Below are 27,052 nucleotides of genomic sequence, written 5' to 3'. Positions count from 1 at the left end.
AGATTTCTATAATATGCAGTCCCTCTACACATCAGAGGGTTAGGATCATCCTATGTAGATGATTTAGAGGGTACAACCTATTTATGTAACGGGACCACAAATGAACGGTTTCGACCATCCTATGAAGTGGGCCCCACTGTACTTTCCTCCATAGATCGAAGGGTTAGGATCATCCATACATTGTGGGCCCACAAATGAACAGTTTCAATCGTCCTATGAAGTGGGTCCACTGTACTTTTTGAAAAAAAAAAAAAAAACTGGACTTCAGGAGCTTATAAAATCTAACAAAATTAAGTTTTATCTCCCATTCTCTTTTGTGATCTGAGCAAGCTTATAACCATGGTTTACATCCCATCACTTCACCCTAGAATTGACGCAATGCAACATAAAATTGCTCGAACTACAAAAAGACTAGAGAGTCAACAAGTGAAGGAAAACAAAAATGAAAAATTGGTGGCTGACTTTGCAACTTGAGAAAATTTTCTGGGTGTTGTACCTTCAATCCAAGCAGATTTGCCCAGTTAGAAGCATCTGTATTTTAGCATAAGAACTCCATAGGCTAAACCATTAAGATGAACATGGTAAACAAGTGATGGGTTCCTTGTATGATCCAGACCCAAGCAGAAATGCATCTTCTTATCCCTGAATAAGATACTTCAATTCTGCTACAATTAAGTTCCGTTTGTATTTCACTCGGCAACAAAGTTTCCCAAATTGTCATCACCAGATCCACCAGCCTCTGCCGCTTTATCTAGGGAAGAGTGGGATATGGAGTAAAGTATTATCAGTACAAACTGCGCATAGTATCAGGAAATAAGCATGGAATAAAAAGAAGATAAAAAGGCAGGAGGAAGAGCAGAATGATACCTGTTGATGGGTCTCTCCTTCCAGGATCACCCAAGGGAAGAGTATCCAGGTCGAGTTCCGAAGAAGCAGGAGGCAACACACTTGTTACTTGTGTTGTTTCTGTCATCTCCACTTCAAAAGCACTTTGCCCCATTGCTTTGTCATCCTCCTTCCCCATCATTTTGAGTTTTGCTTTATGTAGAGCGCGAATCTCATATCTGATGAACAGTACATAATCAATGAATCAATCATGGAGCAGACAGGGGCCAAGTAAGAGCAACAAAGAGAAAGTGACCAGAATTTCTGTGCCACGACACTTTGTGAGTTTGAGGAAGAAAGAACTGTAGCATTATGATTTCAAAGCTGGGTGCTATATTAAGATGTACCCATTCTGACTTTGAGCAATGTTGATAGAATGGGCATTCTGTTGTAAAAATATGGATGCCATGATTTGTTGTGGTTCTATTCTCATATTGTTAATAATTGTAAAACCAATCTTTTTGCTCAAAAAGACGAAAACCAAGTTCTCACAAATGGTTTGTGTGAATTAAGTAGTTATTCCATATCTCTTAGTGCGGAGCAATTTGACAAAATACTCATCTGACCAAAATCTCCAGTGCTTTCTAATAGACCAGAGTCATGAGAAGTGATTTGTGGGTTCTGATCAAGTGGTTATTCCATATTTACCCTCTACTTTTGCATCCTGTGTCTTTAGGGTTTCTAGGGTCTACTCAGACATTGAAACCAGTAATAACAAGAAGCATGCATGATTTCGGCAAATGGGTTTCAAAAAGAAATGAAGATTAAGCAACAGGGTATAACGAAATCACAAACTGTTAGGCGTTAAATTCCCGATTTCAGCAGATGATATTAGAAACAAAAAGTCCCTAACAAAGCTACTGCAAATGGAAGTCTTGAGGAATATGAAACATCCAGAGTTTGCCAATCTAAACCAACAGACATTAAGATTCAGAGAAATAAAGGCCCACCTTTTAGTATATCTTTCTGAGAAGCTATGGCTGAGAACAAATTTCCCTCTTTCATTTTTCCCTTTTTTATTTTTTTGAAAGATAACGATAATGATTCCATTTCAATAATCATGATTTCCCTCTTTCATTTTACCCTTTATTATTATTTTTTTTGAAAGTTGATATATTTCATTAATTCTCAGAAAAGCAATCGGGACCAGAGGTCCCAGCCTGCATTACAAGAGAAAAAAACCTGAATATTGGCACAGGTATACCTGTAACCAATAGAGTATACACATAGAACAAAAATCAGGATTATCCTCTTCCTCCCTCCTCTATCCTATCTTTCTGATATTATCCATTACGTATTTAAATATATTCATCCCACAACCTTTTCCAAACCTCATTTCCTTGATTGGGTAATGATGAAGATTCCAGACCAGAATGCCTCCATTTAGCAAAAGACCATAATCTTTCAAGCTAACATGAGACTACCACTTTCTATTAGCGCAACTAGAATCTTGAAGTACCATCTCAGAGAATGACCCTTTCAAGGATTCTTCCTAACAATTGTCATACCCTCGACCTATGGGACTAAAACCATCAGCACAAATTTCCACATTCTTGATTCCGACTTCCGATTTTCCTACAACCATTTTCTTCCCAACTTGTCTCTCTATAAATGTCTAAGAAGACTGAACTCAGAAGACCTATGTACTACCCCAAACTTTCAATTTTTCCTTCACTGAAATCTTAAGACAACCCAAACTCCCTAAAACCTACATCTCTTCACCTCTCAAAGTGCGTCTTTTAATCCTGTAATCCAACTTTTGGTTCACGGCTCAGCCTCTTTAACTCTTTCTATTGTATCATCTGCAGCTCTTGCTTGCATTGCCCGGAACATTTCTCTAGTCTTTCCTAGATTTTCTTGATAAGAAATCCCAAATACATCGCCCATTGCTAGAAAATCATTAAAGCCTTCCAATTCTAGGTGCTCAGGCTCTTCCTCAGTATTCAATACCAAAACTCCCTTTCCTTTATCTCGCCTACCTGATTCACCAGGCTGCCCTAATTGACCTGTTCCATCTCAGGGCTACCTGGCCTTAATCCCTACGCATCTTCATCCAGGGTTGCACGCTTAGATTCCAAATTTGCGATCGCTAGATGTTTTTCCTCCTCCAATAAACGCCTTCGCATTCGCCTTTCTTTTTCTAGGATCTTGTTAAAGATGGGCAAGTTATGGAGGGGCGTATGAAGCTCCTCCTCACTATTCAGGGTGAACTGGGAAGGGGATACACCCACGCTTTGAATTGCTGCCTGCTCTTTCAGCCATTGCTTCTTATGTGGAGAAATTAACACCTCACTAGGAGTAGGAGATTCCTTCCTTGCCAATTTTTTATTATACTTAAGGGTTTTTAGGAGATCCAAGTCTTCGTCCACCATGGCAATTTCTCCCCTCTTTACGCTACTAGTGTCTTCAGAACATGCTTTTCCAGTCATACTCGAAGCAGGTGAGGTTTGCAAGATTCTCAGTTCATGGAGACTTTCTGAATGAGGCTTTTTCTTCCTAATCCCTTTTTTAAGATACGCACATTTAATTTTCCTACCCAAAGTTGAAAGGCCTCCACGGGTGGCCAAGAGTCGAGCGTTCGGTCCAGAGCCTCTTTTGAGATTGCATTTACGAGCACATGTAGTCTTCACATCAGGGCTCAAATTCGCTCTAAAAAATCTGTTTTTTAATTTTAGGGCCTTCTGTTTCTCGGCCGATTTTAAGCTGAAAAATTCCACAATATCCTTTCTACCTACCATGCGTTTTGTGCCACGTGGCACAACTCTATCTGACTTGGTAGCAATTAGCAGAGTCACGGGTCCCCTCAATTGAGCCTTCCTACTCCCTGATGAGACAATGACAAGTTCTGGGGGACCAAGAGGGTAGGTGGGAATTTTGACATTTGAAAGGGGGGCCACCGGCTCCGATTCGCGCCCAGTGGCCTATGCTACCTTTTCCGGTGGGCAAATCACCGCCGGTGAACCTTTATCGGTGAGTGATTCATCAGGATTCCCAAAAAGGGAAAAATTGTCTTTACTGCTGGACTCTCCCACAACCGACAAAGCCAAAGAATTTATACTATCTTCGGACACAACCTTAATTCCCACTGAGTAAATGGTGGAATCTACCCTTAAATTAATTGAATGAGGGATGGATTTCCAAAGAGGGGATATAACCAGGGCATAGGCAAAGGTCAAACAGTGAGAGTGATTACCAAAAACCTGGGTCTCAAGGACCTGACCCAGATGAGATCCAAGAATTTCTACCATGGTAGAGGACCAAGCATGAAGTGGGATATTATAAAACCGTAATCAAACAGTTCTAGCTCCTGTATTATACGCCGGGAACCATGGCTGGAGGGAAGAGAGGAATCCCCCGAAAGCCTCCCCTCCACGCCGGAGAAAAGTCGTAGCTTGGGCTTCCGAATCAAAACGGAAAAGGATCTCCACTGTGTTAATAGCGAAGGGTTTTTCCAGATCTAGGAGGCCCCAGTATTTTTTGGCCCAATCCCAAATATCCTCTAAGAGCCAAGATCCAGATTTCAAGTTTCCAATAAGACAATTCTTAAGATGTCTTTTTCTTTCTTCTACTACCGACACCGGAACCTCCAGGCTTCCATCCTCTTCACAGGAGGCAACTTGGGCCTGCTTGGGTCTCCACACTAAATTTGGGTTTTCTCTGTTACGAGGATGTAAGCATTTTCTGCACAAAGTGCGTGTACCAAAGTTTTTGTAATTACATTTTGAGCATAACCAGTCGCTCCCATTCGAGAAAGGCCTAAGAGATGATTCCACAGCTCGCCGACAAGGAACCTCCCTAGCACCAAAGTCCAACCTCCTCCCCCTAGTATCCCAATCCTCCATGCTTCCCAAAGAACCCGCATGCGATCTCGGTGGGATGCCATTGGGCCCAATGGGGTCTCTCCAAGTTAGTCTCCTGCCCAAATGAAAATAAAAATCTTCTGCAACAAGGGTTAAATATCCCAAGTGATTCAAAAACTTCCATAACAGAGTAGCCTGCATTCAGGCAAGACAAATAAGGCTCCGAAATTCGCCCAAGGTTGATTCCACATTCGATTATGAATCCAGGAGATTGCTAAAACCCCGGAAGTCTCGGAGGGATATTCCTCCGGCTTCTGAAAACGTCCCTAATGGTCATTTTTTTTACCCTTTATTATGATTCTTCGCTAATTAGTAGTCCATGCGGACTGCATGCAGAAATGTTGCTACTGTGACGTATTTCCTGCTAGAGTTTTATTTTTAGCTGTAAGTGGGTGAATATTGTGGATAACAGGAATTCTATGGCCTCTTTGCAATTTGTAAGCCAATAAGTAAATTTTTTACTCCTCAAGAAGACATCGAAGCCTGGTCACTTTTCCTTTTTTGAAGTGTCAATCACAAAAGGAGATATTTTGCAACTTAATTTCCCTCTAATGTTACCCATGCATAATGAAATGAACTACTGAGATGTAATCTTCAAGCCAGTTGGAGCAAGAAAGTTTTAAAACGTCGGCCTCGATCTGTCTACCCTTTTGTCACATAAAAATTCATCTCTCCATGATTGCAAATGTTGTGTGTAAATTGGTAGTACTAGAGGATGGTTGGCATGGCTAGCATGGTCTGTTTTCAATTTGGTATCAAGATACAGCCACAGGGTGTCCCACCCAAGGGGTACAAATCCTACCTGAGGCCAGGTAGAGTGAACCCATGCCTAAAGGCCAGAGATCACCATCAAGGTAACTAGGGAAACGTTCTTGCCCCCAGAAACCTCAAGCCTTATCCAGTAAAACCATAATTTTCCAACCATGATAAAACATTGAATGTTATCTCCAAGAAACAAAAGGGAAGAAAGAGAAAAGGCAAGGGAAAATATGGAATGGCAACCGAGTATGTTGCAAAATACCACTTCACAAACTCATAGTTTTTTCAAGTGTCTTGTTTAGATTTTAGGACCATGCGGCATCATCTGCTTGAAGTCTCAACTCAGATGAGCATTCTGACAAAATCTTTCTAGAACAAGAATAATTTTACAATTATTTGAAATCAAGAAAATAAAATGACAATTTCTGATTTGACAAAAGCTTAGTCCCTTCAATTCAACCATGCACTAGGTGAAGAATGGAATGCATCTAACCCACGAGACTATGAGGGAAACAATCTTCATGTGCACTATGAATGGGCTTTTGGATGCGCTCTTGAATAGCCGAGTATTTCTTTACTTCCAGATTCCAAATAATGTCACTAACACCACGGCTCTCCATAGGATTCTCCTTTAGGCCAAAGCAAGGAGAACCAAGACTCTAGGTGGTTGAAAAGGCAATGACGTAAGACCCATGTAGTGCTGCATGGATTCAGATTCGCGTGTCGGGATCCGACACGGATTCAAGGTGTCGGATTCGGCAAACCCCCAAAAATAGGATTCGGATTCGATAATTTTTAAATAAAATAAATTTTCAAAAATTTTATATATTTGAGGGTAGAGGGTTAAGGCGAGTTTTGTAATAAGAGAGTTGAAGGAGGAAGGGGGTCGATGTTCGAGGGTTGAGGGTTGAGGCGCTAGGGATTTTATTAAAAGAGTATGGGTTATGCTTTCATATAAAAATAGTTAAGAAGAAAATACGTTTAATGAGAAAATATATAGGATTCGCATTTCAAAAGAAACAACGATGAATCGGATTCGCCCGAAAAAAACAGGATTCGTGTGGGACACGACTACGACAAGAATCCAGGTGTCCCACGTGAATCCATGCCCGATTCGGATGCGGAGATGTGTCGACACGGATTCGGCATAGGGGCCCCAAAGAATCCATGCAACATAGGACCCATGCCATGACAAATTTGTCTAGAGTTTTGCTCCATACCTCTCTGGCAAACCTGCAATGTAAAAACAAATGGTCTACTGATTCTCCTGCCTCCACGCATAGTGCACAATGATAAACAATCAACATTCTACAACTTCGCAGATGGTCCACTGTCAAGATTCCATCTTGAACCGTAGCCCAGCCAAATGTGCATACTCTAGGGGGTGCTGGGATGCTCCAAACTTTGGTAATGCGTGAGACAGATGGGTTTGAAGAGATGTGTATGTAGGACTTGATAGAGAACTCTCACGAAGATATAAGTGTCCAAATTCTTTTCTCTACCACTACTCCCGATATATATTGCATCCAGGGTGCCTGCAAGATGAGCAATTCTATCCAACTCCATATCAAAGAAATTACGTCTTAAGTTCAGTTTCAAAACAAGGTGACTCTTCACCTTCCTAAAACAATCTTGGACCCAAGCATCTCTACTATTGGTGACAATGAAGATCTAAGGGAAAACAACTTTAGCGCCACTTCCATGCACCACTTATCATGCCAAACCTCACTTTGTCACCTTTGTATATTCTATATCTGATGCCTTCCTGAAACAGATTCGTTTGCTTCAAAAATATCTCTACAGACCGAAAAGGAAATTTCTCTTTATCTTCTCAATATGCTTAATCACTCCAATGGGACACCTGAACAAGGATAGATGGTAGATCGAGATATTAAAAAGGATTAGTGCCATTCTACCCCCGCCGACTCCCAAGGAAGTCCCAGATATGAGGATGGAAGAGGTTCGACGGTGCATCCAAGGAGCCTAGCCAGTCTTTGTTCTTCTTTAGATTCGAAATATCTGAACTTATTTATTTCCATTTTCCAATGGTCACCGCCTTATTGAAAGACCACAAAGGATTGGTGGCCCTTTTCCAAATGACGATATGGACCTTGACATTGTTGATAATGGTTCTAATATATTTGGATTTATGTTGTTAAGCACCTTACTAAGTTCCATATAATAATGTTGAAGAGTGTTGTAGGGTAGTTTGGTCATTACATTTATGTGTGGGGGGTATTATAGTCTTTGCATCATGTTGCCCTAGTTGGGCCTATATATAAATCATATTACATGGAGCTCCCTAGTGGAGACTCTCTATCCTCTCCATCCCTCTTCTTCTTCCTCTCTTACCTTATCCTCATTTCTAACATGGTATCAGAGCCAATGGATCTGATCCATTGAAAATCAAGAAAACAAAAGAAGAGTCTCTCTCTCTCTCTCTCTCTCTCTCTCTCTCTCTCTCTCTCTCTCTCTCTCTCTCTCTCTCTCTCTCGCGTGTGTGCGCTACCCAAACAAACCCTATTTTCTCTCCAGAAATCCCTCAAATCTCTCGCTCACACCCTCTCTGTCTCGTTGTATCCTCTATTCTCTCTCTCCTAAGCATTTGCCTCCCATTTTCCCTCGCCTCTCCCATATCTGACCAACAAGCCCGTCAACCCTACTCTCTCAGTAATCTCTCCACTTGAGCATCTTGTGCATCCCCCCTGTTTACGGAAAAAAAAACCCTGCAACCCTATCCAGTGCTGTCAAGCCCCCTTTTCCCATATGGCTATGCCGTAAGCATGTTAAATTTGGGCAGAAATCAGAAATTTCGGTTGAGACCGAAACCGAAATTTGGCAAAATCCAAAATACCAGGTAAGTATAAAAGATTAAAAACTGCCCTTCTCCAACAGCTTAAGCTTTTGGAGAAGTCAGTAAGTTTCTAACATGGCATCAGAGCCAAAGGTCTCGAGTTCAAACCTCCCCAATGTCAAAAAAAATCTACATGCAATGGTCGGCCCAAGGTGGGACCACATGTGCCACGTGTTTGCCAAGTGGGTCACACGTGAGGGGGAGTGTTAAAGTATAAAAGATTAAATACTACCCTTGTCCAACAGCTTAAGCTTTTGGAGAAGTCGGTAAGTTTCTAACACCAGGTTTTACCAAATTTCGAACATTTCGGCTGAAATTTCGAGAAATTGATTTTTTTTCATAGAAATATTCCGAAGTTTGGGACAAAGGGTTAGTTGAGTTGAGTTGTTGAGTATAGAAATATTCCGAAATTTCGTAAATAATTAAATAATAATTTTTTATTATCACCGGATTTTGGCCGAAATGGATGCCGAAACCTAAATTTAAAACCATGGCAGTACTATTGGGTTGTTGTAACACCCTAAAACCCTCTTTATCTGTTGACGTACCTTCCTCCTTTTATTCCACAAATCCTCCATCCCTCCATCCAAAACCCCCAAACCCCAAATCCCTAATCCTCCATACTTTCTCATCGTCATCCCATTGGAGGAAATCTCCATCCAAAACCCCAACTCCTTAATCCCAAACTCAAAAGACTCCCTTTCTTTCTCTTTTGAATTCCCCTTATCCTCTCCATTATAACTCTTAAATCCACCTTTTGTAAATACCATTTGTAAATCCATCCATCCAAAAAAAACACAAAAAGATACATTGTTTTCCTTCTTTTCGTGTTCCATTTTTGCTCTAACTCCATAAATCTCTTTCTTTTCTCCATAAATCTTGTTCTTTTTTATTCTCAGTCTATTGTTGGGTTCTTTCTAGTTTCCTATCTCCTTTCTTTATGGTTTGAATCATTTCTTTCTTTCTCTTTTTAAGTTGCATCCCCCCCTTCCACTCCATCCTAATCATTATTTTCTCTCTCTATATTCTATGGAATTTGTGTTGTTATCAAAGGTGCACATGTGGTGCCGGTTTCAACGGACGCCATGTCAGGCTTTGCGCCGCTCGCGCGCTCGTGTCGCAGGATTGATGTCAAAGGGGGTGTTTAAAGTGCCTGTGTTTTCTGTGAACTTGGGACCGAGATCCGAATTTCACAGAAAAGAGTCTCAGAGTCGCCACCTAGGTTAGGGCCTAGGACCCGTGCATGCTTTTCCAAAATGATAGAGATCCAAATTTCATATGAAGAGCAATAACCAAAGCTGTCCTCTAGGTCGGGGCCTAGAACTCATAATTTTACTCTGTTTTTAGGCATGGTCTTTGCAGAAATCTGAATAAGGGATATGGTTACATTTGGGGAAGGTGTTAGGCACCCCTCATGCCCGGGAAAACCCGGTCTCTTGACTTGACTTGGCACTTTGAAAGAACTTTATCAAAAACCTTGGCTTTTTATCCTTTAATGCGATTAAGCTTAGTTCCTATTCGGAAAAGAAGTGGATTTACAAGAAAAATCGGTTTTTTATCCGAAATAGGGGTGTTTGCTGCGTGATTTAGGTCCTCGAGGGATTGCTCCCGAATCACGTAGCGACCGCCTTGATTTGGATAATTAAAATGACAAAAGAAGAAAAAGGGTAGGTTTCGGTTCCCTCCATCTATCCGACACCGTCGGAGCGCTAGTCTCTCGTCTCTATCTCTTTTATTTGTGGTGGGACCGGACACAGAGTGGTGGGATAAGGAGAGGGAATGTAGCCCTATTTACAAAGAGAGGTACGGGATTTACGTTATAGGATCCGGGGCAAGAGGAACCCTGGACCCTATAACTACCCTATACCGGGTTTTGTAACAGAAATGCGAAAAGCTGAGAAATAAATGAAATTTTACCGATGGAGGAGGGACGTCTTCCGAAGATTCGGAGGCGTAACGACGCTAGTCGGAGGTGTAGCTTTGAGTTGTCCGAAATTCGGCAGAACAACGGCGCTTGTTGAGTAGTGTAGCTTCGAGTTCTCCGAAATTTGGCAGAACAACAACGCTTTATCGGACGGTGGAGCTCCGAGTTCTCCGAAGTACAGTAGAATGGTGCTTTATCAGACGGTGGATCTCCAAGTTCTCCAAAATTCAGCAGAACAACGGCGCTTGGGAAGTGGTGTCGCTCCGAGTCCTAGGAAATCCGGCAGAATGGCGGTGCCCAGTGTAAGTAAGCCCTTAAGTTTCTCTCTCTCTCTCTCTCTCTCTGGTCGGAAAGAAACTAGGGTTTTTTGGAAAGTATTTTCTCGAAAAAGGTCGAAAACTTAGAAAAAAGGGCAAAGGGTTTTTTTACTGAATTCTGATCTGAAAACCTGATTTTCTGATCTGATTTTTACCTCTGCGCCCCCTCGTCTATATATAGGCTCGGGTCAAAATCGCAGTGGGTAAAAAAAGTGGTTTTCGGGGTTTTTTGAACTTCGAAAGACCATAACTTCTTAGTTTGGACTCCAAATCGCACACGGTCAGATCCGTTGGACTCCTTGCGACAAAGAGATTCCAACGTGCCTAATTTCATGCTTTGAATTGGTGTACGGAATTTTGGTGTGTTTTTTGCGGGAGTTTTCAGAACTTTGATAGGCCATAACTCCTTCGCTTGGACTCCAAATCGTGCACGGCTAGATCCGTTGGACTCCTTGCGTCAAGGAGAATCCAATGAACCTAGTTTCGTGCCTTGAATTGGTGTACGCAAATTTTGGTGTATTTTTTACTCAGTTAAATGCGAGGGGATACCGTGTAAAAACGGGCTTTTTGGTCGTGCTGTAAAGGCGAGTGCCGTGTGGAAACAGGCTTTTGGTTTTAACTTTGGGGCAAATTCATTTTTGGGAGATAGTTTTTGTTTCGTAAACCAGAGAGAAATCGAAAGAAAGAGAACAAGGGCTTTGGGCTCGTCATGGGACTCATCCTCGCGACAACCTATCAGTAGTACCACCTTGACAAAATTGGGTGTCTACAACACGCCAAGTGTTTGATGAAATGTCTAGGAGGGATGTTGTGCCTTGAAGTTCTTCTTTTCGTTGTAAGTTGATGGCCTTCGGCCTCAACTTAAGGGGGAGTGTTGGAGCCCTCATGTAGTTCCAACAGATGGAGTGTTGTCTTGTGGTTGTCTCCTAGTGATGTCGTCTCACCAGAGGGGGAGTGTTGTTGGTGGTTCTCCTTATGTTCTTCGTCCTCCTTGTCGTTGGTTCGCATTCTCTCTAGGCGGTGTGGTGTCCCATGTCGTTGGTTGGTTGTCTTTCTAGCAACGCGGTGTACCCCGTCGTTGGTTGGTTATCTTCCCATGCGACGTGTTGTCCACCGTCGTTGGTTGGCGTTCTCTCCAGGCAACGCGGTGTACCCCCATTGTTGGTTGGTTGTCCTTCCAGGCAACGCGGTGTACCCCGTCGTTGGTTGGTTGTCTCTCTGACCGACGTGGTGTCCCCCGTCGTTGGTTGGTTATCTTCCCAGGCGACGTGCTGCCCACCGTCGTTGGTTAGTGTTCTATCCAGGCGACGTGTTGTCCGCCTTCGTTGGTTGATTTCTCTTACCTTTCTGGTGGTGTTCTTCTTCTTCTCTTGGCGTTGTACTGCTCACTTGATGTCTCTGGCTCGTGCGACTTCGCCCTTGTTCACTGTGCGCACCTTGGGCGTACTTATTTTATTCGAGGATTGTTGTTTTCCTGTTGAGGTGCTTCTGTTCGATCGTTGATCTCGTTGTTCGCCGTTGCTCTGATTCAAGGGGAGGCCCTGCAGTGATCACCCTCGTCGTAGTGCTGATTTAGGGGGAGCTATTATCTCTAGTGGTCGTTGATCATGCCGTTCTATGCAATGTGGTTGTTGCCCTTTTTGTCATGTTTTTCACTACGTATTCACCACACCAGCATGAGGGGGAGTGTTGTACCAAGCTAGCTATGTGTATGATATGATTTTTTTTTTATTGTACGGGTATTTTAGTTGTTTGTTGTAGTTTTCTTTATAACAAGCTGGAGTTCTATAGTATATAAACTCCAGCTTGAGGGGGAGTGTTGAAGAGTGTTGTAGGGTAGTTTGGTCATTACATGTATGTGTGAGGGGTATTATAGTCTCTGTATCATGTTGCCCTAATTGGGCCTATGCATACATCGTATTACATGGGAGCTCCCCAGTGGAGACTCTCCATCCTCTCCATTCCTCTTCTTCTTCCTCTCTTACCTTATCCTCATTTCTAACAAATAACATGAGGTGTCATTCTCCAGAATGCTTTTCCTTTTCTTCCAAATTTTTCCAATCTCCAATAGGTAGGGGTGCAACCCCGGTCAGGTTGAGGCCAACCCCACCCGACCCAAGGAACCCTTTCTTCCAACCCAAACCAGACCCGATTTCCCACCCGAGGAGGTTCAACCGGACCCAAAGAACCCTTTTTTCCAACCTGAATCCGACTCGACCCGATTTTTTAAGCTTACAAAAAAAAATTGATAAAAAATGTCGGGTTTCACTCGGGTCGGGTTGCCCAAACCCTCAACCCGAACCCAAACCGAACTCAATCAGAGTTGGAAAACTCAACCCGAACCCGACCTAAACTCAACCCGACCCGACTTGTTTTCAGGTTGAACCCAACCCGAGTTGCACCCCTACCAATAGGTCAATAGGTTAGCCAAATTATTGAGGAATATCCAATTCACCCCGAAGCATTTGAGCAACACACAGTCCACGCCATCCTTGACAAATTGCAGTGAAGGAAAAAATAATAAACAAACTCTACACGGTTATAGCACAAAACACACCTGCTGGCCAGTCTAAAAGATTGAAACCTAAACTTTCCAAGCCAAGGCCTACCTAATCTTTAAAAAAAATTGTCTTTGGGAGCTGATAAAAAAAAGTCACCGCACAAAAATGTATTTTTGATATATAATTGAGATGGGAGCCAATGCAAGGATATAATGATAAACAAGATGACTTGAATGAAGTTGATGTGAGCAATAGGAGAGAATGTCCCAAAATAGTCAACACCAAAGGTATTTGTGTAGCCTTATGCAATCAAACAAGCTTTCAACCTCTCAATTGACCATCACGTTGATAATTAACAACATAAACACAATGACACCCAAGATGAGAGAAGGCGAAAATGTGAGTGTTTGCCACAACCCTCTGCTCATATGCTTTGTTATATTACAATGTATTGTGGGCACAACCCTCTTCTACAAAATAAAGCAGCAAGCATAACAACAAGGCTGTTCCTTACTAAGACGTAATTATTGAAAAAGCTTTTTTGAATAATATTGAAAAAGTCAAATAAGATATGATAAATGCAGTACAATTCCAAATTGCTCAACGGATATCAAGTTAATGAACAGCAACTGTCTCTATAAAACAAAGTTCATTTTTTGGGCAGACACAAATGACTTTGATAGATCAGATGTAACATTGGTGAGTGTGATGTCATTTGCTTCTCATCATTCTTTTGTATCAAAAAACCAAGTAAACAAGAGAAGCTCAAAAAAATAAAAAGCAAGCACTTACGGAGTAACATAGCTCTTGACAAGCATAAAATATATTCTCCAAAACTGTCTTTCCTTCAAATGGCGTGGGCATAGAACATATCTAAGTTGTGATATTTCCTGGAATAAATTCGTAAATTTAGCAAACAAAAACACTTGGGACCCTCACGTTTACTACACATACAAGTTGAAAGAGGCACTATAGATAGGATAAGCTAATTTCCAAAAACATATTATTGACATTTAATCATGGTAATAAATAAGATTAAATATCGTTAGTAGGGAAAGGCCTTGAAAACTACTGATAAAAGTTATGACAAGAATCTCAAATACGATGATGTCCAGGTTTTTTCTCCAGTAAGTTTAGAAATCCTTCAGGATGTTTACCAACCACTCAATAAAATAAATGCAATAAATGCTAATTCTCATTATCTTTGTCTTCCAAAAAATAATTCAATGCCCCGTCCCCCTGGCAGATCCACCAACCCTAATGTACAACCACCCTTGTAATTTAGTTTACCCGAAGTAAAAAAAAAGAACAACTAAGTATATGGAACTATTTTACGATGATAAAAAAGAGGTAGTTGGAAAGGAAGAAATAGAGGCTTAGGTGCTGATACCAGTACTTGTTGTATTTATCATCATTATTATCTCCTGATCAGTCCTGTGTATTTCTTAAGCATTTTGACTTCTCAGGATTAATATTGACTTTTTCCTCTTGATTGTTGCAGCCAGACTCTCTTCTACTTTTAATAAGAAAGTAAAATAAATAGCATGATAAAGAATAAGAAAACAAGGGAGCAAAAAGCTTATATCAACTGCACGCGAGTTTCCAAACATCAAAGCGAGAAGAAACATCATCTGCAATCAAGATATCCGAATTTACCAGAAGAGCCATGATCTCATATGCACGAATCAACAAAATATTGTCAGCTCGTTCAAGCTAAATAACCATCAATTTATCAAATCCATTGTCATTTGTTGTTGCTCTGCAATGATGCAGTGCATCATCCTACTATTCTTGAAAGTCCAACGGTCACCAAGCTTAATGAAAGAAAAAGAGGGAAGAAGGAATCCCACATGGTTGTTGTTCATGATCCAGATCAGATCCATGAGCAAAAGAAGAAAGGAGTTCTTCTTGTAGTTCGCAAAGTTGCACGAAAGGAGAAGTTTTAGGAGTTTTCTACTTTTGAAAACAGTCACACGAAACGAGAAGTTTTAGGAGTTTTCTACTTTTGAAAACAAGTCACACGAAAAGGAGAGCCGCGATGAGAGCTTTTAGTTTTTTCTATCTGGTTGCAAGGTTGAGAGTTTTTAGAAGTTATTTGTTGTTTTATGCTTAGAAAGTCCAAAACGTTTTTGGAATCCTATATTTTAGCTGCTCTATGTTTAGTAGATAGTTTTTCGACTCCTAAATGTTAACTGTTTTATGATGTAAGCATTGATAAGAACATTTGTCAACCTGATACCTTAGCTCGAGCAACATGATTCTCATTCTTCAAAGCATTCCTTGAGGCCATCAAAATCATCCAGTTTACCATTCAAGTTTTAAGTTTAAAAGGAGAAAATACCGATCAAGAATTTTCATTTGTTTTACCATTCAAAAAAAAATGGGTCGAATGAGTATATGGCCGGGGGATTGGCATTGTCCCTTCTGCCATTATCATAATTTTAGCTGGCGGAAAAAATGCAGAATTTGTTTACAAACCAGGAGGGAATTGGTCGTTCTACGTGGGAGGGGGGGGGGGGGGGGGGGGGGGGGATCTCCCAAAGGAAGATTCAAGTCAGGGGTAGGCTCTACCCTTGCGGGTTGGTGGTGTCCCCCCTGTAAGTATTTCAATTTCACCTGTCGAGATAGCTGCCGTTGGTGTTGCCAGATTAGAGGCCCCTCTAAATGGGTTTCCCATTCTACTCCAGTTCCACGCTCGGAGGCGTTTTATGGGGAGGAGGATCGGTGGCCCGACACTGGTGAAATCTCATCTCATGAGGAAGGTAGGATGTCAATCTTATCCATTTCAGGTCAGGAAGTGGATACTCGAATGGAGACCCTCAAAGCCTGTTTGATAGGGAAGAAGAAAGAACATAATAGATCTTTAAAGGCCCTTCGGCTTTGGGCACAAAAATTCTAAGATATCCCGTCCCTTCAATGTCCTTGTATCCTAGCGGAGGATGAGGTTCTTTTTATGTTTGAATCTAATCTGCAGGCACTTCAAATCCTCTCCAAGGGACCCGAGGCTTTTGGGACTCAATTGCCTTCCCTATCACCTTGGAATAAGGACTTTCTTCAAGGAGCGGAAGTTTTTTGGGTGAATTTTTATGGTATCCCTTTACATGTTTGGGCCACTTCAACAGTGGAGGCTATTGGTAATCGTTTTGGCAAGGTATTGGAAATAAAGATGGAAGGTAGTCATCAGCAGTGTATGAGCTTTGCTTCGGCCAAAATTCTAACCCCTAGATGGAAGATTTCAAATTCCTTTGTCAAGATTAGGATCCTCGACGATGTCTTCACCATCGAGGCTGAAATTTCGGAAAAAGTAGGGGATTGTATATCTAATCTTCAGCATTCTTCGTTGTCACCAGTTGAAGATCCCCTTGTGTTTCAGGGCTGCTCGTCCATTGGCTTCTCGGACCCCGTACAGAATTCAAATTTCAAACCAATCCAATCAAATCTTACTGTCGCGCTGCCCAAAGCTGGATCTCAAATAGACGTTGAGAAAGGCGTGATGGATCAAGGAAACAATGGCCTTGTTCAGAATAGCCTGACCTTGGTGGGGTCTGAGTCAAATGACCTCCCTGCCCCTAGGCGGAAAGTCACGTGGCTGGATCTGCCTTCCAAGAAGAGTAAAAAAGTTGGTTACCACTCAAGGGTAAGGAATATTTCTTCTGGTGATCGTCTTCTTGGTCTCAAGGCTAGGGTGCCATTACCAAAAGAAAGATTTATCACGAAAAATTTGGAGAAATCCTCAGGATTTTTTTAGGAGGGTGTGGGACCCGATCCCGCGAGAGGGGCGCGGCGCGTGACCCGCCTCCCTCTCTCTTGGTCTCTCGTACCCACGCAAATGGCGTCTGCCGTTTTTTATTATTATTATTGATTTAATTCATCTTTTTCGTGAATTTGGGATCACTAAAGCAATCCGAATTTCACGTAAAAGAGAATGACAGAGTCGCCACCTAGATAAGAGATCTAGGACCCATAATTGACCAGAAATCTAGATTCGTTACCTGATTACGAGAATGGAATGTATGGGGAGTTACCATCACATATATCATTCTTGCCTGATAATCCGGTCTTCAATTCCAAAAGTTAACTCTCTTGAATTTCTTTTAAATGGCTCATTTAAATCTATATTAATGTGCGAACTATATGACATGCATCCTAAGATCTAATTTCAATGTATTTCCTAATGTGTATCTTGATTTTCTTAATTCGTTTGGATTCAATATATGTGAAAGTTCTCCTAAAATTCTAATTTGGGAAAAAGTCCTAAGTGATTTAATCAATTTTAATTTAAGGTTTTAAATGATAAAAGAAAATAAAAACTACCCTAAAAAAACCCACTGATTGTGTGTGGGGCCGACTCGTGATTGGTATGCCATCAAGCATCCAAGCTGCCTACGTACCCAAGCCTTACTGGGATCAGAGTCGACGTAGTTCAGTAGCCTAAACTAAGCTACATGCCTAAGACATCTATGACACCGATCTAGACTGGACTGACTGTTTTGACAGTTTAAGAGAGATTATTTAATTCAAGTTGAGTAGATTGTTTTTTATCCTAGGACTCAATCTAAGATGCTATATGGCCCTATCTAAGTACAAGACGCTCCCTAAACTAATGCAGGTGGGTCCTACATCCTAGGTTAACTAGGCTTGTCCTACAGGAAAAAGAGGGTTAACTAGTGAAATTAATCTAAAGGTCAATCGCTAATAATAGCAATCGGCTGTGATGAGGCTGAACTCCTAACTCTAAGACATCCTAAAACCTAGAACACAACGTGATGTAAATGTTCCTAAAGCGGCTCTAAAGGTTCCTACGAGGTGGGACCGTGATCCAACGGTTCCAAGATTGACTTGAACATGGGTTTACCCAACCCAAATTATTAGGTTAATGATTTTCAATTCTTTTAAGGGTTCCTAACACCTAAAATTTAGGAAAAATCTAAGGCTCAAAGGGTTAGTTATATCCCTACATGGGTTGAATTCATGGAAGGAATCTTGCTTTCTACCCTTACACAGTTCGGCAAATAAATCATGATATATTGTTGCCTGGCATTTTCTCAGGATTTCCGTGGACAAAGACCTCGGAGCCAACAATATATTTAGATTCGAATGCTAAAAAGTCAAGGGCTGATCGCAATGAAGAAACGATTATGAATACAACCCTCTCATCTAAAATGACCTAGATTAACCAGTTATGAAGGAACTTAATGATTTTTAAGGTTTCTATTCAAATGAGTTAAGGATTACATGCATTCTGGAAAGTTATGATATTCTCAAATTTTTCACGAATTTTAGAATTAAAGTGAATTTTTAATGATTTTAACAAAATCAGACCAGATTGATACTGTTACAAAGCAACATATAGCAAACATGCTCCAGATCATTCCAAATTATCACTACAATATATGCTCACAGTAATATCAAACCACAATAGAAATTTCACACATTATCTCTGAAATTTACTATTTTAAATATATTTATTTATGTTCTGTCAGATTCAAAGATAAATCATAAAAAATATCAAAACATACACAACAAATCCAAAAAAAAATCCTAATATAATTTTTCGGGGCCAATTCATCTTACTACTAAGTTTCAGCTTCCGAGGAGTTCATTTGATGGTATCTCCTTCATACATGTGAAAATAAGTAATTTTCATTAAAAAATTCTAGTAAATATCAATATAATAAATAAACTCAAAATCTTTTGGAAACTTTTGTATGATATTTAAATATTAAAATACTACTAAGAATAAAATTTCGTCCAATTTTGAATTGTTTTGATACATGAACGAATTTTTATTCGTCAAATTTCCTTTTTCTAGGTATTTTTTGGACGAATTTTAGAGTCATCAAAATAAATGAATTCTAATGGAACTTTTGGATTTCTAGTGTTCTTTTATCCCAATTGAAACTCAAAAATATAACTTTGCAAAAAATCCTTGGTTTTGAAACACTTGCTTTGTAAATCGACTTAAAAACTACTTGAAACCCTAATCGGTTGATCAAATTTTAAAGCCATCAATATAAATAAATTCTATTGGAACTTTCAGATTTATAGTGTTTTTTAAATCCAATTGAAACTCAGAAAGTATAACTTTGCGAAAAATCCTTAGATTTGAAACACTTGCTTTGTAAATCGATTCAAAGACTACTTAAAACCCTAATTGATTAAACATCTAATTTTCCACATGTAACATGGTTCTTCTTCCACCAAAATCAGTAATAAAGTAAATTGACCCATCATAAATCATTTAGATCATGCAAGACAACCTCTCATGAAATTCTCTACAAAAACCCATGAAGAAAACAAAAAAAAGACACCTCTAACATGTTACTAGTTCTAGATTACATAGAATAAGATACTAATCGTTTATCGCTTTTCTTGTCTCTAAGGTGTGTAAATCCAAGATATACTCTTTGTCACACCTTGTATGCGCAAAAGAAAACCCCAAAGATCGTCCAATATATTCCCGTTTTGACGTTTATTGAAGAAGAGACGAAGAAATCCAAGTGTGCTTTGAAGAAAAACAAGTAATAGAAGATGATCAAGAACAACACAATGGGGGAAGGAATTTTCTAGAGTGGGAAGACAAGGTGGGATGTTTTCCCAAGAGAAGAAAAGCCTTGCGTGGGTTTGCTTTTAGGCACAAGGCTAGGTTTGAGTGAATTTGGAAGTTTCCAATGTTAGCTCTCTCCTTTTGGCTTGTTTCCAATTTGTGCTTTGACTTTCTCATTCTTTGATTTCCATATTGAACTTATTTCTAAACCTTGCTTCTTGCAAGGTAAGCAATGCTAAATTACACAATGGAGATCCTTCACGATCAATCTAGAAGCCTTCTCACGTAGGAAACTAGCTTTTATGAATTATTTTCGTCCACAGAGGGCTGCCCAATGTTTGAGCTCGTTTTTTACCTATTTAGAGGCTGATTCAGGAAACATTATAAACTAGAAAGTTGTAGATCTTTTCGAGACGTTCGAAACAAGTATAATTGCAAATTTTTTGGACGAGAAGGTACAAAGTTATGGTCATTTTACTAACCCGACCGTACTAGCCCTTTCTAATTATAGCTCTTCCTTTGTTTATTATTTTTTCAAAACAAATATGATGTCACCAACCACCTCATCCCATGTTGGACGTTTTTGCATGTGGCCTCCCCATGTGGGGCGCCCACTTATGTGGCTGACCCACATGAGTGGGTCCACATGGACCCCCACCTTGTGGGCTTTAGCCCAATGGGCCTTATGACATGTATTTTGGGTTTTTTTTCAATAAAAATTCAATAAAATCCTTTAAATTCAAATTTTTTATTAATGAACCCAACCCATATGACATTTATGATGCACCCTCGACATATGGTCGAACCATCCCCTTTAGAAGAAACAATTTTTCGGACCAAAATGCCCCTGTTTGATCATTACGTACCCAAAGGCGACTAAAATGACCTTAAATTGGATTGCCCCTAAAAGGAAAAGTTAAAAATAGAAAATCTTCATGGTCAAACCTAAAAAATAAAAACTTTTTACGTTTGCTTCTTTTGGTAGGTGATATCAAACATTATCACTTGGAATCCCCTGAAAATGCCTAAAAATAGCAGTTTTTCGTACTTGATTGGAAACTTGCTTATTCATCTTCGGAGGCTAATGGAACCCCCCTGAGACTTTCAGGATTGCGAATCAACTTCAAAACTCCTAAAATGAGGTGAAATTCACCCTAAAATGCAAGAATACCTAATCTCATATGGAAGACCAACTCAAGACTCGATGAAACTACCGAATCTTTTGCTTTTTAAAGCGTATCAAAATGGGGGTGTCTACAGAGGGGTAATAGTTAAAAATAGCAGACGGCTTCCAAAAGCTATTAACCTTTCGGCCCACTCTCCCAGGATAGGTCTGGCCTTCGGATAAGTCTCTAGTGGTATCCCCCGAGTTCTAGAAGATAGTAGCCTCTTGGGTTTGGGGATTCCTCCTCCTAGTACATCCATCAGAAGTGAGGTTATAGAGGCTATATCGCGTTGAGGAAGTTTCCTTACTTTATTATTATTGGCTTCGGGAAAGGGGCCACACTCCATAATTAAGCCATTTGCCTTGGCGTGTCCACGCGTTCGGAGGAATTTTAATAGCGGGAAGTTATAAGGTCTTGGGTCTGGAACTTTAGGGTTTCTTTAGTTTAGTTCATTGAGAAAAAATCAGTGGCACAAAGGAAGGTTCTCGAAACAGATATGGACAACGACTCTTCCTCTTGCTCTGGTGGTAGGAGCTTTCCATGGAGATTGTTGTTTTAGAAAACATCCTCAGAAGCGTGAAGACGATGGTCTATGATGAAGAAAGGGCTCTCATCAATGACCTAACGCACAAGGAGATGTTGGGAGACCTCCTCCGGAAACAATGGAAGCTTTTCAAGTTAAAGGCCCAAGACTGCCCCTTCACCTTATATAGATTGTGGGACTTGGTCGGTTGAAGATACCCACTCGCCATTACACAAACACCCTCTCTTTAAGTTCATGTTGAATGAGGAAAGGGCTGAGAGAAGGCTGAATTGGGAGGCTAACAAGATAGTAGGCATCAGGCTGGTGGTGGAAAGGATTGCCAGCAGAAAAAACCCTGGATACCTGGCTCGGATCTCGGAGGAATTACTCATTGAGATGCCGGATTTCCAAATCCGGCACATTATGGAGGAGTTGGAGAAATGCTCGGCTTAGGTTCTTATCTTGGCTTAGGGTGTGGCTAGAGTTTTTGGGGTGGAATTTTTGGGTGGATTTTTGATATGGTACAAAGAAGAAGTCAATTTAGGGTATATTTCGTTAAAAGTGGTCCCGTCGTTACTCTGGTTTTGTTCCTTTCTTTTAGGATTTTCCCTAATTTTCTGTAGCTCTTTATAGGGCTGGCAATTTCACCCGAGAAAGCGGGGATCTGCCCCGCCCTGCGCCGCTTGGGGAGGGGATTCCCCGATTTGAGCGGGGAAGGGGAAGGGGATTTAAAAATTTCCCCGGTGCGGGGAAGGGGAGGAGAAGGGGATGGAGTTGGCCCCGCCCCGCATTAATGCCATTTTTTTCTTGTATTTTTTTAACTGTTTTTTTTTTTTTTTGGAAAAACTACTAGAAACCCCTTGGATCGAAACATATCTACAAGATTCCCCCAAAATTTTCATAATTTCCATTAGTACAGTTTTGTCCCTGAAATAGCTTTTTATGTTTTCTTTTACCCATAATCCATTGGGCATTGTCCCTCCTTATATTAGTGTATTACCCTTAGAAATCCCTAAAATCTCTCCAATGAACCATCACTGTAAGGCAACATTAAATCCTTTGAAAATCTCCCTCTCCCAAATAAAGGCAACATCTCTCTGATGAGTGATGAGATTTTATATGGTGTGCGCTCGTATAGTCCATTATTTTTCAAAAAGTAATGTATGGGCTATGCCATAGGATGATCCAAACCGTCCATTTGATAGGCTACAATTTAACAGTACTTTACAGGCCACACCATAGATATCCAAACCGTCCATTTGTTGGGCCACAACGTAAATAGATTGCGGCCCAAAAATCATTTCCATAGGATGATTGCAACCCTCCGATTTATAGAAGGTACAATAATATGCAATTCCTCTATAGATCAAAGGGTTGGGATTATCCTATGGAAATGATTTTTGGGCCACAACCTATTTACGTTGGGGCCCATCAAATGGACATTTTGGATCATCCTACAATGTGCCCATCAAGTGGAAGGTTTGGATCATCCTATGCCTATGGTAGTATGGTGTGCCCATCAAATGGACAGTTTGGATCTTCCTATGGTGTGGCACGTACAATACTTTTTGGCAAGTGGGATTGGGAATTAGGGATCTGCTAGGGACTATCGATCAATTAAATGAATCTGAGAGCAACCACCTTTGTCCCCAGGTTAATAAAATGAATAAGACAAAATCTTAGCCTGTGTGGCTACTCTCACATGCAACAGCCAAGCCGCAACATGCCTGAAGTGATTGTCCCTAGCAAATCTTTAGTTTTAAACCTAACATTTAACAAAGTAAAGTGATTGTCCCCGAAAGATGCGGGGCGGGGATGGGGATTAGATATTCCCCGTGGGAAGGGGAGGGGGATTCCCCATGATCCCCCGCAGTGGGGAGGGGAAGGGGAGGGGGAAAGTTCCCCGTAGAGGGGAAGGGGTAGGGGACCCCAACATCCGGCCCCGACTCGCCCCGTTGCCAGCCCTAGCTCTTTAACCTTCTAGCTCGGGGTATTGTCTTGCCAGCTTTCATTGTTACTATGTAACAGCAGGAGGGACTCCTGGTCCCCAATGTAATCTTCATAGTATTAATGAAATTTCGTCATCTTTCAAAAAAAATGTTAATTGTTTTATGTTAAGTAGATTATTTTTCTTAGACAATCCATGTAAGTAGGACTCTTGGAAAAGTTGGTTGAGAATTGTAAAGCCGAAAAAAGTGGCGCAAAAAATGAAAGGGAGGTCTTTATGATCATTTCCTAAGGAAAGAACGAGAAGCATTGGACTGTCATCTTTGGCTGGGCCATGATCTATCATTTGTGGTCATTACAAAATGCCTGATGAAAAATGTACCCAATCCTCTTTGTCTTTAATGCACCTACTGAGGGCACTGGAATTCTATTTTACTATGATTATTCAGATACCCAAGTCATCTTATATGAAGACAGCAGTGGTAATAGTGTAGGGAAAAATTCTAACAGAAATAAAATGGCTTTGATACAAAATTTATACCAAAAACTAATACACGGCAAAATAATGAAGCATAAATAATATAGCAAGTTTCTATTAGCAGGTACTTTTAAGGAATATGTAGTCATTACTATTGTCTAAGTCCAACCTTGTGACATTCAAGTGTAAGACTAATTCAAAATTATCTACGCATTCATCCACCGGTTCTTCTTTTGTCAAAGGCGCTGAAACTTGACAGAAGTTTCTACTCATAATAGCATAACATTTCAAAAAAATAAAGTTTCTACATTCTACTCATAATCCACGGACATTTTCTCTTAATTCAAATTCATCTCCTCTTATGTATTAATTGCACTTCGCCTCAATATAATCTTAACTTCTTATTGAGTCAACAAACTAGAAACTTCCTTCAAATTCCTTTAGGGGCCGTTTGGATATGCGGATTTTAGAATCTTGGATATCCTCAAAATTTTTAGAATCTTGGATATCCTCAAAATTCTGGATGGAAGAAGAGAGAAGGAGACCATCAGTCGTTTTCTGATTTCTCACCCTTCCTTCCATCGAGCAAGAGAGTAGGAGATCGACGTGTTTCCAGGTTTTTGAAATCTTAGGATGGGAGAGAGATTTCTAAAACCTGGATTTCTTACTCAAAATCCAAGATGGCAGACGAGAGAAGAAGGACGTCCGTCGTTTTCTGCCCCTATTTTACACAGCTTTCAAACTAAAACCTGGATTCTAAAATCCATGTATCCAAACAGCCCCTTAGTGAACCACACTTTCCTCAATTCCAATATTTTTTCCAATCAAGGAAACATTGAACATTAGCAATCCAATCAAGGAATAGTTCTGTGACTAATTTTCCCAGAACAACCCAACACTTCCAATCTCACTCCCGATGTAGCACGTCCCACCCAGGACATACATGATTGTTATAGTCACTCTCTACAACCAAAATCCACGACTTAATCCTTGTCCATGGCCACCATGGCCACCACTCTCGCATCCTAACAACACAGGATCCACACTTGAATCCTTTTCCAAGCCACTTCAAATAGATGTTCGACTCACTCCTTAAGTGAGTGATTGCCGCACCACAAGTCGTAACAGAATTTAACCCTGTCCCAGAATTACCTGCAGACAGCCACTGGTACTTTCAGTTGTCCATCATATTTGCTCCTTGAGCCATTCTGATGCAGGACAATACCTAATTTAGGGAAAATCCTACACTCCTAATGGGATTATGACTTTAGGACAGTTTTAGGCTTACGCAGAAAACTAAAAGAACACTTAACAACTAACCTAGGGCTGAATTAACACCTAATTACTCTATAGGCAGCAGCAATAATGAGACTTAAATAGCATAAATAATTGTAAAGATTGTAATTAAGCATGAACTTAACCTTAATACCTTATACAAATCAATCATAGCGATAAAGATTCGTAAGATGATTGAATTGATAATAGAAGGATTAGGTTTGCCTATAATAGTTCTGTGAACCGTAGTACCGGTCTTTCCCCTTGTCAGATTATCACAGGCTATTCCCCTAGGAAACCAGTTGACCTTATTCCTGTTGTAGCTAGTGTCAGTTCAAGAGTTTCCGAGTCTGCCGAGTCCTTTGCGGAACATATTCGAGACTTACATGCAAAAATAAGAAGAAAGATTATAATTAGTAATGAATCCTACAAATCTTATGCAGATGTACATCAAAGGTTACAGGTATTCCAAGAAGGTGACATGGTAATGGTAAGAATTAGGCTAGAACGCTATGGTAAGCGCGTAGTAAGCAAACTACACGGTCGTGACACAGGACCTTTTAAAATAATTAAAAAGATTAGTGCTAATGCCTATGTTTTAGATTTACCACCTGACATGGGAATTAGTAATACTTTCAATGTTGAAGACCTTTCACCATATCATGAACCCTTTTCTGCATTTGATAACCCCAAATATTAAAGACCTTTCAATGTTGAAGACCTTTCACCATATCATGAACCCTTTTCTGCATTTGATAACCCCAAATATGCCCAATCTCCACCCATCCCAGTACTACCTTCTTCTACCCCACCATTACCCAGATTTGAGAAAAGAAAAGTAGTAGTAAAAGATATCTTGGATGAGAAGATTGTCTTCAATCACAATGGAGGAATTAGGAAGTTCTTAGTCAGATGGCAAGGACGGCCAGATAGCGACGATTCTTGGATTATAGTTGACGAGCTTCAGAAGCTTGATCCAGATTTGTTAGAGCAGTACGAGCAGGTTAATTCACCGGAGGTGAATTTTTCCAAGATAGGGAGAAATGATGGGGACATCAACAATGGGCGCAGATTTAAGGTTTACAAGCGCAGACGTGGACGTGATGGTGGAGACTCTAGCATGGGCCACAGACATGGGCGTCTTTTTTTTATTATTTACTTTCTATTTTCGTCATTTTATTTATAGCCTACTTTTTAGGCATCAAATCTCATCCTTTTGACGTGTTTTTGGTATTATTTGAAAAGCTTTTTAATTACTTATCTAATGAGCCCAAGATCACATGATTTGGATGTGTTTTGAGCAAGTTATGAGTGTTTTTAGGAAGTGGAATAGGTCTATTAGAGGTACGGTGCAAGTTAGGTCAGGCTCAACCCGACCCCGACGGGTTCAACCCGATTTTGGCTCGGGTTGGATTGGCATTTTCTCGGGTTGGGTTGGGTTGTGTTAGGGTTGGGAAAAGCCAACCCAATTTAATTTCGGGTTGGATTAGGGTTGAGGCCTTAACAACCCAACCCAAACCAAACCTATGTCCTCTAGTTTTCTCATGTTTTTCTAGGATTATCTTATGAAAGCAATGTAGGGGACTTTTTGAATATTGAATAGAATTTACGTTTTGCTTAAAGCCAGAAATGCGTGGATTCAAGGTTTACAAGCACAGACGTGGACGCGATGGCAGAGACTCTAGCATGGGCCACAGACATGGGTGTCTTTTTTTTATTATTTACTTTCTATTTTCGTCATTTTATTTGTAGCAATATAACTTGACTGCTTAAGAATGTGCATTTCTTCAGGTTTGCGTACATTTTCTCTCTCTTGAGTGTCTCAAATACTTGTCAAAGATGTGACAAGTGGGCAATTTTGGTTTTACTATAAATTAAGATATCATCAAAGTATGTGTTTTGGTTTTTCAATTACCTATCTAATGAGCCTAAGATCACGTGATTTGGATGTGTTTTGAGCAAGTTATGAGTGTTTTTAGGAAATAGTATAGGTTTGTTACAAGATTACTATTTTTG

General features: G+C 40.4%; 1 protein-coding gene across 1 annotated transcript in view; it reads right to left on the bottom strand.

The window, feature by feature from the left end:
- Positions 1-280: 280 nt before the first annotated feature.
- The window catches only part of LOC143889927 (BSD domain-containing protein), a 33,243-nt gene continuing 6,471 nt past the window's right edge, over positions 281-27,052 (bottom strand). Inside the window, exons 3-5 of the mRNA XM_077394329.1 lie at positions 13,893-13,990; positions 868-1,064; positions 281-751 (exon numbers count right to left, since the gene is read on the bottom strand). Of these exons, the coding sequence (XP_077250444.1) occupies positions 690-751; positions 868-1,064; positions 13,893-13,990 (357 nt within the window). The 3' untranslated portion in view covers positions 281-689. The remainder of the gene's footprint in view (positions 752-867; positions 1,065-13,892; positions 13,991-27,052) is intronic.

This window comes from Tasmannia lanceolata, unplaced genomic scaffold (assembly GCF_043159265.1).
Source record: "Tasmannia lanceolata isolate RefF3 unplaced genomic scaffold, GAP_Taslan_0.1 ptg000013l, whole genome shotgun sequence".
Lineage (NCBI taxonomy): Eukaryota > Viridiplantae > Streptophyta > Magnoliopsida > Canellales > Winteraceae > Tasmannia > Tasmannia lanceolata.
This window is presented reverse-complemented; position numbering and strand designations above follow the sequence as displayed.